The 12,528-nt window shown below is 36.0% G+C and overlaps 1 protein-coding gene across 1 annotated transcript; it reads left to right on the forward strand.

The window, feature by feature from the left end:
* Positions 1-4,107: 4,107 nt before the first annotated feature.
* LOC110813181 (histone deacetylase 5-like) lies at positions 4,108-6,474 on the forward strand. The gene is made up of 4 exons (XM_088220469.1): positions 4,108-4,843; positions 5,231-5,371; positions 5,549-5,661; positions 6,033-6,474. Exons 2-4 carry the CDS (start codon positions 5,318-5,320, stop codon positions 6,130-6,132), a joined length of 267 nt encoding a protein of 88 aa, XP_088076595.1. The 5' UTR covers positions 4,108-4,843; positions 5,231-5,317; the 3' UTR covers positions 6,133-6,474.
* Positions 6,475-12,528: the final 6,054 nt, after the last annotated feature.

Consider the following 12,528-nt stretch of genomic DNA (forward strand, 5'->3'; position numbering starts at 1 on the left):
AGATCAAAAGTGCATACAGACGGTCCAGATTGAATCGCGTACGGACGACCCAAATTGCATCGCGATGAACGGTCTAGATTCATTTCCTATTTAATTACAATCGGACGGTCCAGATTAAATCGTGATGGATGGCTCAGATTAAAAGCGGAAGGTTATAAATAATCTCATCCACACCCAAACCCTAACCCTAGCCGCCGAGCCCTCGCCAGAGAAGATAGCCCAGCCACCGGAGAACTGACCGCCGCCGCACCGGAGCACTTTTCGGCCGCCAAACGAGGTAAAAATTCTCCCCTTGGCTCCAATTTTGATTCTAAACCCACCTGTGGCTAAATTGAAGCCAAAACACCGGCCAATTGGTCAGAAAATACCGCCGAAAACCAGCGGCGCTGCCACAGGTTTTCTCAATTTTTGCCTTCGATGAGACCTTTCCCGATTTCCGTTCGATGTAATTTTTACACCATTGTGACCACCGTTCCTTCCTCTACAGGTTGACTGGAGCAAAACACCAAATCGCGACTCGAGCTAGAGGAGCTGCCGCACCAGAGAGCCCCGCCGCCGGTAAGTTTTGGTTTTTGATATTTTTTCGGCCCACCAAGGGTCTTAGGGATGTTTTATCACAGTAACTAATGCAAGTTTGGCAGAATTCGGCGGAAAACGGCCAAAAACGGCCAACCCGAGGTGGATCGCCGCTGCCGTCTCAGAGCACGACGGAGCCGCCGTACCTGAATTCTAAAATTGGCCGAGTAGGCCCTGGGTCTTATTTTGAGTTATTTGGGGACTTGTGCAAGTACCATAAGTGTGTTTCAGTTCTCAGAAAAAAAATTCAAGGAACCTAGGGACTACCCGTAAGCACAGTAAAAATTTGGTTTTAGACTTCGAACCAAGTAAAGACCCCTCACTCTATTTCCTATCACGGGATTAAAGTCTAATAAGTGATAAAACTGTATTTTATGAATTATATAGATACACGTAATTTATTACGGTTGCTAATGGAGCCCGAACCGGACGTATTTCCCTGTTAGTTCCTGTTTGGTTTATTTTACAGTTTTAAATACAGTATGGTATCTGTTTTATTCATTCTAGGATTTTGAATGCATGAATCACTACTTACTTTATTTCGGCCTGATTTTGTGAATATAATAATATGCTTGCCTTGTTGGGTGCTCGTTAATTATTTAAGTATTCATGTTTATGTGGGAAACGAAAACGAAGAAAAAAATAGAAAAGGTATGTGAATTGACAAATGGATAAGTTGATAGCCTCACTAGATATCCTGGGAGATGGTGGACGGACTGGGTCCATAGGGAACCCTACCGGAAATGTTGTCTCATACTGGACGGGATATGGAGATTTTAAATGTTTTGGCGCTCATATCAGACGGGGTATGGGGACGACCCGCTTCACCTTCATACCAGACGGGGTATTGAGGTTTATTGTTTGGCGCCCATACCGGACGGGGTATGGAGATGGCCCTAAAAATTAAGTTTGTTAAGGGAATAATTCACGGGTAGCGGGGAACCCTATGGATCCCTACGGATACTAGTAGGCTCATAAAAAGGGATAATTGTTGTTTGATGATTGAAATATAAAAGTATGACATGTATTATGTTACAGATTGTGTATGAACTTATGATATCTATGATGTTATTGTTTCTATATGTTATTTTTATAAATTCCACTAAAGTAAGTGGACAGTAAATGATTTGATTCTCGTTAAATAAATTTACTTAAAACTTGTGCTCCATTGGTTATTTTTAGTTTTCTACCAACCTTTATTTCTGTGACAGCGATATAGTGTGATGTCTTTACTGGGCTAGTGTAGCTCACTCCTTACTTAACCATTTTAGATCCGGAGGACTTGGTTCCTGAGCCCGATCTACAGGAAGACGGCGAGTAGTTACCTAGATGTTTATTAATTTCTCTTATAGTCTTTCATTTCTAGTATTTTCCTTTAGATGACTTATTTTTGATATTGTTAGTACGTTTAAGTTATTGTGTAAGGGATATGAACCAAAACTTTTTATTTCACTTCTGTACTTATATTCTTTATATACATTTCCCTTTTAAATTTTCGGGGCCATTACATCACTACTGTGTGATTTTGAAAATCTAATATATGCTTGCCTTATTGGATGCACGTTACTTGTTTATGTATTCATGTTTGAGTTGGTAACGGAGACTAAGGACAAATAGGAATGGAATGGGATTTGATAAATGGATAAGATGACAGCCTCACTAGATATCTTGGGAGATGGTGGACGGATCGGGTTCATAGGGAACCCTACCGTGAACGTCGTCTCATATCGAACAGGGTATGGAGACTTGGTCATTTGACGCTCATACGAAATAGGGTATGGAGACGGCCCGCTTCACCCTCATACCGGACGGAGTATTAAGATTTATTATTTTGGCGCTCATACCGGACGGGGTATGGGGACGGTCCTAGAATTAAGACTGTTAAGGAGAATGGTTCACGTGTAGCGGAGACCTCTATGAATCCCCATGGATACTAGTAGGTTGATAAAAATAAAAAACAGTGATAATCAGTTATTGTTAATGGAAACAGGTTTATGATGTATTTTATATTACTGATTATGCATGAAATTGTGATCTGTATGATGTTATTATTTTTATAAGTTGTTTTCACATATTCTCCAAGGGTAAGAAAAAAGGTAAGTGATTTTATATTAAATAATTGTATTGGCTTAAAATTGGTGCTCCATTGGTTATTTTTGGTTTTCTACCAATCTTTACTTCTGTGACGGTGATATAGTGTGATGTCCTTACTGGGATAGTGTAGCTCATTCCTTATTTAACTATTTCAGATTAAGAGGATCTGGTTCCCGAGCCCGATCCACAAGAAGACGGCGAGTAGATGTTAGATGTTTTATAGTTTCATTTATTTTTTCTCATTTTCTCATATTTTTTTTAGAGAACTGATTCCGTGATATTATTCAGTACTTTTAAGTTACTGTGTAAGGGATAATAACCTTAATATTTTATTTCGCTTCCGCACTCAGATTATTATATGTATTTCCTTTTAAATTTCCGGAGTCGTTACATATGTTACTTGAAGTAAATGAAAATTATAACTCTTGATTGCACTATGCAAATTAATTATATTCTTATTAGTGTTGGTTTATAGGGAAAATTTTGATATTATTAAAGACTATTTTGGGAAACTAATTGATGATTTGGTTATTTTTAACGTTAAATTTTATACTGAACGAGTATGATTTTTTAGAAAGTAATTAAAATTGTTTAGTTAGGATTTTATTTAAACATGAAAAATTTTTAGTAAAGTTATATATCTGTATATATATTTAGATTTTTTTATCTTTTCGGCTTTGATTAATAACTTATGATACGAGAAAAATTAAGTTTAATTTTTAAATTTTTAATGATAAGTCAAATCTGATTGATACAAACTCAACAATCTTATTTTTGGCCAACTCATGTACTTAAATTGCATAACTATTTTTTTTTTGAGATATTTTTTTAAATATTATTGATATGTTTTAATTATTTAATATTTAAGTTTGATCTTTATATTTTTATTTTTGGTTATTCAACTATTGTAATGAAAATAAAAGTATTACATTCTTATGAACAAAAAGAAAAAAAATAGAAATTTATTCTAATTATGGGTTTTTAATTGGTTTTAAGGAATTTTATGATTAAATATATATTTATTTATTATTAATTTTACTCTATTTATTATCAAATTTAATAATGATTTCATTAATATTGGAACATATTTAAAATTTTATTATTTTTTAAATAGTAACTGATGTTATTATATTACAATAAAAAGTTTTTGCAACAATTTCTTTTATTATTTAATGATTATTTTTGTTTAATTGTTGAAATTTAATTTTATCTAAAAAATAAATAAACATAATACTTTTAAAATTATTTGCTATGATCAAATATTATAGGTAAAAAAAATTGATTCAAAATTCAAAAATTAATGAAAAAATAATTTTATAAAATAAATTTTTTTTTTTGGTGGAAGAGAGGAAAGTAGGTAAAAGTTGGATTTAATAAAAATTTAATTACAAAAAAAAAATGATTTAACATTTCTTTGATTAGTTGAAGGGGCTGGACCCAAATGGAGAACAATTGAATCAGTGGATTTTGTGAGAGAGACGAACGAGCCAGCCTTGTTCAGTGCTGGAAACAGCTATATATTCATCTTGTTTGGGTTTTGAGAGGCAGGGTTTATAAATTCATCGTTAATCACGGGTGATCGAACGCGCCGCTTCCGATTAAGTCTGGATGTAGCGGTGGTTTCATAGAATCTTACCAGAGAGATGGATGCTATGGGACCTGTTGCGAAACAGCAAGAGAAAGAAGATGACAACGACGATGAAGATGAAGGAAGCATCATGCATCATGAAGATGCAGTCCTTCCGTCGAATCAGTAATTAACCAAAACCAAAATAATCTTGCTTCGTCTCTTGGTTGAGCCTCCTTTTCAGCGATCTCCACCTTGTAGGTATCAAATGTAATCTTCGTCAACTACAACCGGAAAACGCCAACTCTGGAGAATCCTCCTCGATCTCCTTTTGACAGTCCTCCTCTTTTCCTCATCCCCGGCTACTTCATCACCTCACTCCTCATCGGCCAAGAATTCACATTTCCTCTCCTCAATCCTCAATCCTTTATTGTTGTTGTTGCTGTAGTCGACATTCTGGTGGTTGTTTCCCGCTCCACCAATCGGTGCCTTACACGCTGACTGCCTGGTTCTCAGATTCCATGGCCTCGCCTCTTCAGCCGCAGCAGGGGATTCTTCTCTTTCTTTCTTCTTGCTGTATATCTTGCTGCTGGCTCTGTCATCGAGGTAATAAACCAACAATTTTGTAAAGTTACTGTAATGGTTCTTAATGGTTTTGTTGTGCTGTTTTTCCATCTTGATCTTTGACCAGGTCACATCTTAAACTTTTCTAATTCAAAAACATTTTTTTCGTAAGAAAAAGTATAACATATTTTAAGTATCAAGGAGATGCAACCTGTATATAAAAATATTTTGCAATTTACTTTTAATGATTAATTAGTGTGTGATATCAGGTTTATCATTGTCAATGTGTATGTTTTATCTTTCAAATGTTTGGGCATCAGCAGACCAACTTGTTAACTTCAAGAATAATTTTCAGCACAGTTCTGTTACTCATTACAACTCAGTTTATATTTCAAGTAAAGAGCTAAATATTGTTGTTTTATCCAATAGGTAGCAGAGAGGGTTGCCAAAAAGGAGTTGGATTCTGCCTTTGCTATCGTTAGGCCTCCAGGGCATCATACCAAAGAAGATGAAGCTATGGGGTTCTGTTTATTTAATAATGTGGCTATTGCAACACGTTTTCTATTAAATGTAAGAGTAAGAGTCAGTTTTAATTCTTTAGATATAGTTTTCTTACCTGAAGTTATTAATCAATTGCTTTTTTTGTTAGATGTATAATTGCCTATATGGATTTAGGTTAGATGTTTCTTTTTCCATCCTTTAATAAGTTGTTTCCTTGTTAACCATATATGTTTTTCTATTTTTCAGCCAAATTTGGGTCTAAATGAAATCTTGATTGTTGACTGGGATGTTCACCATGGTAATGGTACTCAAGAAACAATCTGGAATGATCCTCGTGTTTTGTTCTTCTCTGTTCATAGGTACATATGAAATGTGAACCATGCTTATTCATTTGCTTGACCATCGTGATTCTTGTAGTAGATGCCCCAAACTTTCATGATATAGAGATAATTTAGTAAATGTCGGCAAGATCCTTGTGTCCTCATGAACCAGTTATACATGCTTGAAAGTAGTTTTTCTTTGTTTTTGTTTTTAACTTAATCTTGTTTCTGGCCCGAGTTTTTTCCTTATGGCATTTAATGCAGCTACTTCTATAGTAAATGTGTTATGTTTTCCTTTAATGTAGGGACACAACAGATTTAATTGTACTAAATGGAAGCTTATTATTATTATTATTATTATTATTATTATTATTAGTGATGTGCTGTTCTTAATTATATAAAATGTATAGGCAGAAAGACGCCCTTCGTAAGCGTCCACTTTGGAATGGAATGCAGAAAACCTCAGAGACTGTTGGGATGCCAAATCTTTCTGAAATATATTTATATTAACAAGTTTGTAGGACCTGAGATTTGATCTTTGCCTGGTAAAAGTTTTCCTTGAGAATGTAAGAGGTAGAGATGGTCAACTTCACTAATACTTTTGCATTCTTTAATCTTTTTATTTCAGAAAAAAGAGAATGCAAAAGTATTAGTGAGTTAACCATCCCTACCAAAACCTTTTGGAATGGTATTGAAGCTGATGATGTAAAGAAGTTTAAGATTGTTGAGAAGTTATTGGCATTTCCAAGAGCATTTGTACTGCTTATTTTCAATGAAAGAATAAGTACTTATAATTTAAATTTTGTTGCTGAGAGGAGGTAATAGCATTTCTACTGCCTATTTTCGACACTATCAAGGGGTTCCCATGCTTGTACTTGAATTTCTTATGTTCCTATTTAGGTTAAGAGATGCTCTTGCCATTCGTTATTTGGTCTAGAGATGGCTGGGTTAAATTCTTTTCTTGTCAAAGTATACAATTTTTTGTTTCTATAAAGTGTCTGCTTATCATTGGGAATGATCATCCTGAAATTTAGGAGTATCAGTGGTGAAATACTCATGCTTTTGTAGGCAACATTAATTAATTCTTGCCTCAAAAAGTTTAAATATATGTACAGTCATTAAATTACAGAATCATACAAAAGAAGCAATATCCGTTAACTAAAAATAAGCAGTATCTACATAGTTTCAAGAAATACATTCAGGAGATTAAAGTCCCAAGTACCAAAATATGTTGAATGTTTTCTTATGCTTGTAAGTTCCAGAACTTTAAATTTTACACATGTTTGAATTATACCTAGCTGCCATTCTGTTTGTGGGCCACTATGCTAGTGCCAAAATATATTTGCAAGTTGATTTCTTAAGATTGTATAAAAATAACCTAGAACAATTTTAGAAATATTAGGATCCTTAAAATTAAGAAATATTCTTTTTGTAAAAGTGTTTGTTGTACAGGAAAACAAGCTTGGTGTAACACCCAACGTTTTATTATTATTTTTTATTAATTATTATTATTATTTTTATATAAATATAATTATTATTTATATAATTTTAATTTAATTTATTTAATTTTTATTTAATTTAATAATAATAATAATAATAATAATAAAGATAAAAATTGGTTAGTGATTTAATTGAAAATAATATTAGGAAAAAGATGTGAAATTTTGGATTTTGGGGGTATTTTTTTTAAAAAAATAAGAAATCAAGAGTTAAAATATAATTTAGAAAAGTTACACCACGTCAGTTGCTAGGTCAGCAGTCCCGACCAACTAGGATGCGCCAAGTGGCAGAGACGCTGATGCGGGAGGCCACGTGGGCGATCTGCGTGCACGCGATAGAACGACTGAGATCTGTTCCCGCTCGCACGGACGACCCAAATTAAAAACGCGCACGGACGGGATAGATTGCATCCCGTACAGACGGTCCAGATTGAATCGCGCACGGACAGCCTAGCTCTAGGAGAGCCGGCCGCCGCCGTACCGGAGCAATTTTCGACCGCCAAACGAGGTAAAAAAATTTTCTCTTGCACGAAATTCAATTTTAAACCCACCCATGGCCAAATCAGAGTGAAAGAACCGGTCGATTGGCCGAAAAACGTCACCGATTCTTGGTGGCGACGCCGCATTGTGTTTTGAAAAATGCCTCCGATGATGCCTTTTCCGATTCCCGTTCGATGTGATTTTTTCACCGTTGTGACTACCGTTTCTTTCTCTACAAGTTGACCGAAGCAAAACACTCAACCGCAACGTGAGTCGGAGGAGCCGGCGCACTGGAGAGCCCCACTGCCGGTGACAGTTTTCTGCATTTTTTCGGCACACCGAGGGCCCTAAATGTGTTTTCTCGCAGGAACCGGTGCAAGTTCGACTGAGTTTGTCCGAAAACGGTCGAAAACAGCCAATTGGAGGCAGATCGCTGCCGCTCGTCGCCGGAGCACGGCGGAGCTTCCGGGCCAGAATTTTGAAATTAGCCGAGTACGCCCTGGATCTGATTTTTGGGTTTATTTGGGACACCTGTAGGTACCGTAACCGTGTTTCAGTTCCCGAAAGAAAATTCAGGGAACCCAAGGACCGCCCGTAGGCGCAGTAACCATCTAGGTTTCGGCATCGAATCAAGTAAGGACCCCTCATCCTGTTTTCTATAATGGAATTGAAGTTTGAATAAATGATAATACTTTATTTTGTAAAAATTAAATAGATATGTATAATTAATTACGATTGCTAATAGGGATCGAACCGGACATTAGTCTCTGTTGATTCCTGTTTGATTTATTTTATAATTTAGATGCATTATGGTATCTGATTTATCTATTCTACGGTTTTAAATGTACGTATCACTGCTTACTTCACTACTGTTTGATTTTAGAAATCTAAAATATGATTGCATTGTTGGATGCACGTTACTTGTTTATATATTTATGTTTGATTGGTGACGGAGACTAAGGACAAATAGGAATGAGATGTGATTTGATAAATGGATAAGATGAAAGCCTCACTAGATATCCTGAGAGATGATGGACATACCGGGTTCATAGGGAACTCTACCGTAAACGTTGTCTCATACCGGACGGGGTATGGAGATTGCCCACTTTACCCTCATACCGGACGAGGTATTAAGGTTTAATGTCTTGGCGCTCATACCGGACGGGATATGGGGACGGTCCTAGAATTAAAATTGTTATTAGAAAGGGTTCAGGTGTAGCGGAGACATCCCTATGGATACCTATGGATACTAGTAGGCTGGTGAAATGAGAAACGGTGATGATTAATTATTGTTAATGAATATGAATTTATGATATGTTCTATATTACTGATTGTGCATGAAATTATGATATGTATAATGTTATTATCTTTATAGGTTGTTTTCGTAGGTTCTCCAAGAGTAAGAAAAATGGAAAATGGTTTTAATTTTAATGAATGTATTGGTTTAAAATTTGTGCTCCATTGGTTGTTTTTAGTTTTCTATCAACCTTTACTTCTGTGACGGCGATATATTGTGATGTCCTTACTGGGCTAGTATAACTCACCCCTTATTTAATCATTTCAGATCAGGAAGACCCGGTTCCCGAGCTCGATTCGCAAGAAGGTTACGAGTAGATGTTAGATACTTTATAGTTTCTTTTATTTTTTCTATTTTTCGTATTTTTTTCAAAAAATTTGTTGTGTGATGTTTATTACTACTTTTAAGTTATCGTGTAAGGGATGTTAATCTTAACATTTATTTCGTTTTCGCACTCAAATTATTATATGCATTTCTTTTTAAATTTTCGGGATCGTTACACTTGGTCTGGTGAACTTTTTAAAGGTTGCTTGATGTTGAGATTTATGTGAAATTTTTATTTTTTATTTTTTGTATTAATTGCTAAGGTGGATGATGAATTTACTAGAATACATGAGTTTACTATAAAGTAAAAATTATACTTCAATGTGTTTCTCAAACTTAAACTGATATTTTTAATAATATCTTTTAAATCATACACCTTTTAATTACTTGAATGTAAATCTGTCATTAAACTTGATATTATTATGTACAATTCACCTGTAAATACTCCAGAGGGATATAGAAATTGTGAAATAAGTGTCAATGACAAAAGCAAACTCTTTGTTTCATTAGTTTTTTCTCTCATCCACAATTGGCACACTCTATCTTTTCTCTCAAATCATACCTTCAATATTGCTTCAGAAAATTATGTCTTCACTGCACTCTCTTAACATATATTAACATTGTACAAAATATTTTTAATTATTTTCTTTGTTACAAGTTAAATAAAAGAGGTAGGTATTCAGATAAATAGCAAACGCCTAGCAAATAAAATTTTCTTTATGCAACTTAAAATATTTTTAATTATCTTCTTTAAAAACTGATAATACATTTATTTAAAAAAAATTATAATACATAAAGTGAATTGTTCAGGAATTTACAATGAGTATCGATATTATTGTTAAAGGATTTGAATCAAACATCTCTTCTTAAAAAAAATGTAGGACTGATTAGAGTAATTTGTTAACTTAGAGATTTGGAAATAAAAATAAAGACAATGCACCTAAGGTTTCGTAAATATTATAAATAATAAGTTTTAAACATTACATTTAAGAGTTTGATTGTATTACTTTTTTTATTTTTTATTATGAAGTGAAATTTCAAAGGCATCTATAATGTTCTCTAAGTAACTTTTATCAAATAGGATAAGTTGAAAAATATTAAAACTAATAAGATTAAATATACTGCTTCTAATAAAACAGAAAACTAATATTAATAAAAATAGAATTTTAAAATTACTAACATCATAATAAACTTATAAATACTAAAAATAGTTTACATTAAATATAATTATAATTTGTAATCTATTTAGGCAATTTAGAGCGATAAGGATTATACCATAAATGTATAAGCAAACAAGATATAATGACTAAAAATACTTTTCAAGAAAATTCAAAATTTCATTTTCCTTATCAGTGAGTTTTTATACTGGGCCACTAGCAGCTTTTTAAAGTTTTTCAAATAGTCACACGTAACAGCAGTTGTTCCTTTTTCTTTGCAACAGCAAAGGAATTTCCTCTGTGTTCTTAACTTGATCACTAGGAAAGGGTAGAAAAAGGTCTAGTTTCTTATTCTTGGGAAGATCTGGTCTCTGTTGAACAAAATAAGACATTGCTTCTGGACTTGCCAGTTCTAATAGTGAGGATTTCTTTTTGGTAAGATATATATGTTGTTTTGCTTTAATTTCGTTCTCTTCTTATGATCATTTTCATTTCCTGTTAGATTTTATATCATTCCTCCTTGTTTCCAGTTAAGGGGGTGAGGATTATGGATTGTTGTAATCAATTGGCTTCTCCCCCTCCCCCCTCTCTTGCGAGATCTCTTAGCGAGATCTTATCTATTATTCTTGCTACTATTATGATCATCATTGTATAACCTTTTTTGTATTTTATTCTGGTAGAATTTTGCATTGTTGCTACCTAGTGGGCTTTATAAATCACAATGTGACAATTAAGTTTTTTATATTTGGCCTTGTGAATTGTTTTCCTTTGATACTCTTATAAAATGTTTTAGACGCCCTCCCTTCCCTTGCCTAATTAATGATGAGTATTATACAAGTAAAAAGTTCTCTTAGTGTTTATTTGGCATTAATTTCATGGTTTTTGATGTTGAATTACTTTAGTGGTTCATCCATACAAGGCTTGTTTGAGCAAATTACTTTTCTCATTAATGGCTTGCAATCTAAAGTATTGTTTCTTCTTAGTAGCTTCATTGAAAAATAATTAACATCCTTTTCATTGTGAGACATGACATTGAATTTTTTCAAGCTTTATCGCATTGGCAGTCACTGTAGCACCCGGAAAGGAAAAAAAAAAAAAAAAAAAAAAGGGGCGGCCACGTCAGCAGCCACGTCAGCAGGCCCGGTCAGCAGTCCCGGCCAACCAGGGCCTGCCACGTGGCAAGACCGCGTCACTCCAAAAGGAGCCACGTTGGCGATCCGCGTGGGTGCGATCCGACGGCCCAGATCAATCACGCGATCGGACGGCCCAGATTCAATCGCACGGACGGCCCAGATTCAATCAAAAACGAACGGCCCAGATTAAAACAAAATGAACGGCTGTGATCAAAAGGCAAGGGGTTATAAATAGAACCCCCACACCAGACCACAAACCCTAGCCGCCAACCGCTCGCCGGAGAAGACGAACCAGAGGCCGACCGCCGCCACCCGCCGCCACTCGCCGCCGCACCGGGGAAATTTCCGACCGCCGATCGAGGTAAATTTCATACCCCCGACTCGTTTTTCCCCACTGATTCCTCCTATGGCCAAATCGAAGCCGAAATCCCGGCCAAACGGCCGGAATACGCGGCCGAAGCCCAGCGGCGCCGCGGCGCCCCCTCTCGGTTTTTGCCTCCGACGAGGCCCTTCCCGGCCTCCGTTCGATGCAATTTTTATATCACCGTGATCACCATTCTTTTCTCTACAGGTTGACCGGAGCCGAATCACCAAAACACGAACCTCGCCGGAGAGCCGCTGCACCCGAGAGCGCCGCCGTCGGTAAGCTCCGTTTTTCCGTGATTTTTTGGCCCCCCGAGGGCCCTAGGGTTGTTTTCTGACAAGGACCAATGCGAGTGTGGCCGAATTCGGCCGAAAACGGCCGAAAACAGTCAACCCGAGGCGACTCGCCGCCGCCAACGGCGGCGCCGTCGCCGGAGCACGGCGGAGCCGCCGTGCCGGAGTTGCGATTTGGGCCGAAAGAGGCCCTGGGCCTAATTTGGATTTTTTTTGGAACACGTGCAGGTACTGTTAGTGTGTTTCAGTTCCCCGGGAAAAATTCAGGGAAAATTAGGGACAGCCTGCAGGCGCACTGTGAATCGTATTCGGATCTCGAAAACAAGTAAGGACCCCTCACCCTATTTCCTATCACGGTA

Source organism: Carica papaya, chromosome 5 (genome assembly GCF_054855325.1).
Source record: "Carica papaya isolate Zhongbai chromosome 5, ASM5485532v1, whole genome shotgun sequence".
Classification (NCBI taxonomy): Eukaryota; Viridiplantae; Streptophyta; class Magnoliopsida; order Brassicales; family Caricaceae; genus Carica; species Carica papaya.